This window comes from Phyllostomus hastatus, unplaced genomic scaffold, assembly GCF_019186645.2.
Source record: "Phyllostomus hastatus isolate PE091 unplaced genomic scaffold, TTU_PhHast_1.1 phas_contig_209, whole genome shotgun sequence".
Classification (NCBI taxonomy): domain Eukaryota; kingdom Metazoa; phylum Chordata; class Mammalia; order Chiroptera; family Phyllostomidae; genus Phyllostomus; species Phyllostomus hastatus.
In genome coordinates, this window is record NW_025333735.1 from 9,108,434 (window position 1) to 9,112,500 (window position 4,067).

Consider the following 4,067-nt stretch of genomic DNA (forward strand, 5'->3'; position numbering starts at 1 on the left):
TTTTTAAAGATTTTATTTATTTATTTATAGAGAGAAGGGAAGAGAGGGAAAAAGAGAGGAACAGAGGCATGAATGTATTGTTGCCTCTCATGCGTCCTCTACTGGGGACCAGGCCTGCAACCCAGGCATGTGCCCTGACTGGGAATCGAACCAGTGACCCTTTGTTGTGCAGGCCCGCACTCAACCCACTAAGCTATACCAACCAGGGCAAGAGTTCCAACTTTTGTATGACTTTCTTAAAAAATAACCACTCTTGATAAACACTAGTCCAAGTTTATTATAAAATCATTTGTTTGAAGTTTTAAACTAGTCAAATCGCAAAAATTATGAATTGAATACTAATGAAAGCAACACAATATATCATTATTTATCCTCTTACACAATCCAACAAGTAAGAAGAACACAAAATACATTTATTCACACAGGACACAAATCTACTGTTAGTTGATATCCAACACTATCTACTAGGTGGTAAAATATTCTGACACCCAGATGAAGAATTAAGAAAACGTATGTTTCCATCCTGTATATTCCTACCACAGTTTATTGATTTAGGGCAATAATGGCAACACAGGTGAACCCAGCAACAAGTGTCACAAAAAAATTCATTCTCTGTATCTAACAAGCACTCTAACTTGGGTTCTAAGATCAGGCACACAACTAAAGCAAGTTTTTGTTTTTAAGTCTGAAAATTAGCAAATAAGACTATCTGTTACATAGGACAGGTTTTGTGTGTGTGTGTGTGTGTGAACTTTTAGGTATCTTCCACTTCAGCAATATGCATAAGTAGAATCAAATTCTCACCTTCAGAAAAAAGTCTGAAAGAGCACATTTCTATCACCTACTTAAACCCACCAGTAAAAAGTCTGATGTTTGGGATCACACCCACAGCTAATTATGAGTCATCATTATCTGTCTTTGTGTTCATCATTAGAAAACCCATTTGCTGTTGGATTTTTCTTATTTTTTTTTTTAAAAAATCATTAACATCAGGAAAAGCCTGGCATTTTCAAGTCATTTGCCCATAATAATATAATTACCCAGAAATAAGATGACAAATAATATGAGAAGTTGCTTACTACTTTACTCAATGACAAGGGAAATTCAGTTACTCTGGTCTAATTGTGAATTTTAAAATAGAGTTTGAAACTGCAAAATCAGTGAACTTGTTGAACACTATTTGTACTATTTATTTCCAATAGTCAAACATATATACTTCTACTTAAAAAAATCTGTATAAAAGTTATTGGTGAATGCTCCGCTCTATTCTTTTTGATGTAGTAAATTGCCTAACAATACTGAGATAGGATTAATAACAGGAGTCAAATTCTGAAATCAGATAGGCATATGGTTGTGTTCCCTTTGTTTCATTTTCTTTGGGTGAAAACCTAGAACAACGTAAATGTATATTCTTCTACTACATTTTTTTTTCAATTTTTGGTGTCTACTTCTTGGGTTTAACCTCATCATAAACCAAATATAGTTGTCCTAATCCTGTGCTTGGATAATATAGATAATTCTTCCAGGATATGTGCAGAATGAGTCCCTGTCACTCCCCCAAACTTTGCATGCCCATGCATTGCCACACAGTCATGTCCCTATATCTCCTCCACACAGATACACATGGCCAGGGTGACATGTGTATCTTCAACAAATACTGTTGCTGCCAGGATGACAGCAACAGAGCAACAATTCTGCCAATCAATTAGCAAAAAGCCTCAAAAGCCTCAAGGAGAAGAGGACTGGAACTCTGAATGAGAGTTTCTTCCCCGCCCCTCACCAGGGTCACGATACAAGAAAGTGTTCACTGCAGCATCTTACCCAGCCAGCATAAAGAAAACCAATAGAGGTCTGGTTCCCTGTGCCTCCGCTCACAGGACTCCAATATTTTTAAGCAGCTGTGACAAATAGAGATCACCTGTGAACCAGGCTTTATGTCCTCTTAAAACACAAGAGAGCACTTAGGAATATAACAGCAATCATAAATTGTGATGGCTTTTGTTAAGCATATAACTATATATACACACAAATATATGTATATATATACATATACAAGTATATATGCATGTATACATATATAAATAAATATGCATATATCTCACAATTACCAATGTAATTGTCAATTTAAATTAAAAATGTACAAAATCTTTGCACTTCCATGCTCATTTCATATTAAGAAATTCTTGTGATTCAATTTGGCAAGGATTTATCAAACATCTACTATGTGCTCTATAAATAGAACAACTTAAATTTATATAATTACTCATTTACTGGTCTTAAATTAAGAATATCACATACCAGTATGTATATGCAAGTTTCCCTTTTTTAAATTCACTGAATAAAATGGTTGCCATTAAAGGCTATTCACTTAATCTTTTTTAACTTATTCATGAGAATTTTCTAAACTTCACAAAAGTAGACAACAACTTCTAAGGTACATTACTGATCAAAAACAAAAGCCTGTGAATATGACTTAAGTCTAGTTGAACTGCCCAAATTTCATGGAGAATCTGAAACCAGTCTCACAGGAAAGATTAACTATGAAATGAGCCCCAGTTAATGAAGGCTATAGAAATGCATTTCACTGTTACAAAGCAGAACTATCTGCCCTATGTTCTGATGAACGCAGTACATTTTGAAAGATTATTAAAACTTTATGGGTTGAAGTATGCAAACAAGCAAAGAAAAAGTCTAAACTATTAACAGGAAATTTGAGGAAAGATTATTACCCCTAGAGCTCTTGGTTAACCACGATTACGATCTCCAAACACCTAGCTACTTCCAATTCTTCCCTTAACACGGGTAGCACAGGCTGTAGAAGATGCCCTTTGACAGACTTCATGAAGCCACTTTCAACAGAAACTTCTGATGTCTTGCCGTTGCTGTGTGTGTGTGTTTGTAAGTGGAAAGCACAAACATGCCACTGCAGATAGAAACACACTACCTGCAGATAGTCCTTGTATATTCATACATAGATTGTGTGTCTTCTTTTCTCTGACACAAATATGATTACTTAAAGTCAAATGCCTTTGTCCGTGCTCTTTGCACCTACCACTGTATTGAAGTTCTGTCTGAATTACCTATGGCAGAGCTGCTTAGGAACTGCTATAATGCAAATCACCTCTACACGAGCTAAGATAGAGCCTTTGTTTTTCTAAAAATTATTTCTGTGCACTTGAATTTTCAAAGGAAAAGCAGGTTATTGGGAAACTATGCAAATCTGTGACTTACCAAGAAAACCTTCAAATAACAGTTGACCTTCATACCAATCAATGTAAGCAGTCATATTTGTCAAATATGAGAAGGACAGGCTCATTCCAAACAGGGTCACAAGACCAGGCAACCTGACAGCCACACCTGGTATATATGGAGGTCGTTACAATAAACCACAGTGAACCCCATGTGACACAACCGTACCTATACTAACTGAGGTTACATAATGAAAGGTAAAACAGGCTAGATCAAAATATGAGGATGCTCCATTTCAGTGAGCCTAGTCTATAAGGAACAGCTACAGAGCAGTGGCCCCCAAATAGCCATTTCACAATGTAGGCAGTTTTAAGATGTTCTTTGGCAAGTAGGCCAAGTAAATGCTTTAGGACTCAACAGAGTCACTCATTCCAACAGCATAAATAATACAGATAAGCCCAAAATTGTTTTCAATTTGACTTCCATGGCATTATTTCATCATGTTTATCTGCAGTTGGCAAAACAAAGTGAAAATGTGCAATTATACAGTTAATTTTACAAATTTCAAAAGCTGAATCTGACAAAAGTGCTCCCCAAACTATTTGCTGACACCTAAATTTGACAGTTAGGCTTTGTATACTCACCCAATTAACTAAAACTTTGCCAAACTTTTCTTAATTTTGTCCTAAACTTACACGGAATTACTGTCCTATTAAACTGGGTGACGGCTGATTTATTTTCTCTGCAACTGGTGACTCAGTAATTGCAGAAACCTTTAAGGAATTTTTAATGGAGCTAAGCTCCCAAACATGTAAGCTGATGACATGCACTCCACAAAAGCGTCTGGCAACCTTGTAGAGATTCTTAAGGACAGCCTT

The 4,067-nt window shown here is 36.0% G+C and overlaps 1 protein-coding gene across 1 annotated transcript in view; it reads right to left on the reverse strand.

The window, feature by feature from the left end:
- Window positions 1–261: 261 nt before the first annotated feature.
- PTGFR (prostaglandin F receptor) overlaps window positions 262–4,067 on the reverse strand; it is a 35,896-nt gene continuing 32,090 nt past the window's right edge. Inside the window, exon 3 of the mRNA XM_045835618.1 lies at window positions 262–4,067. This exon is cut by the window's right edge and continues 126 nt beyond it. Coding sequence (XP_045691574.1) covers window positions 3,891–4,067 — 177 coding nt within the window. The 3' untranslated portion in view covers window positions 262–3,890.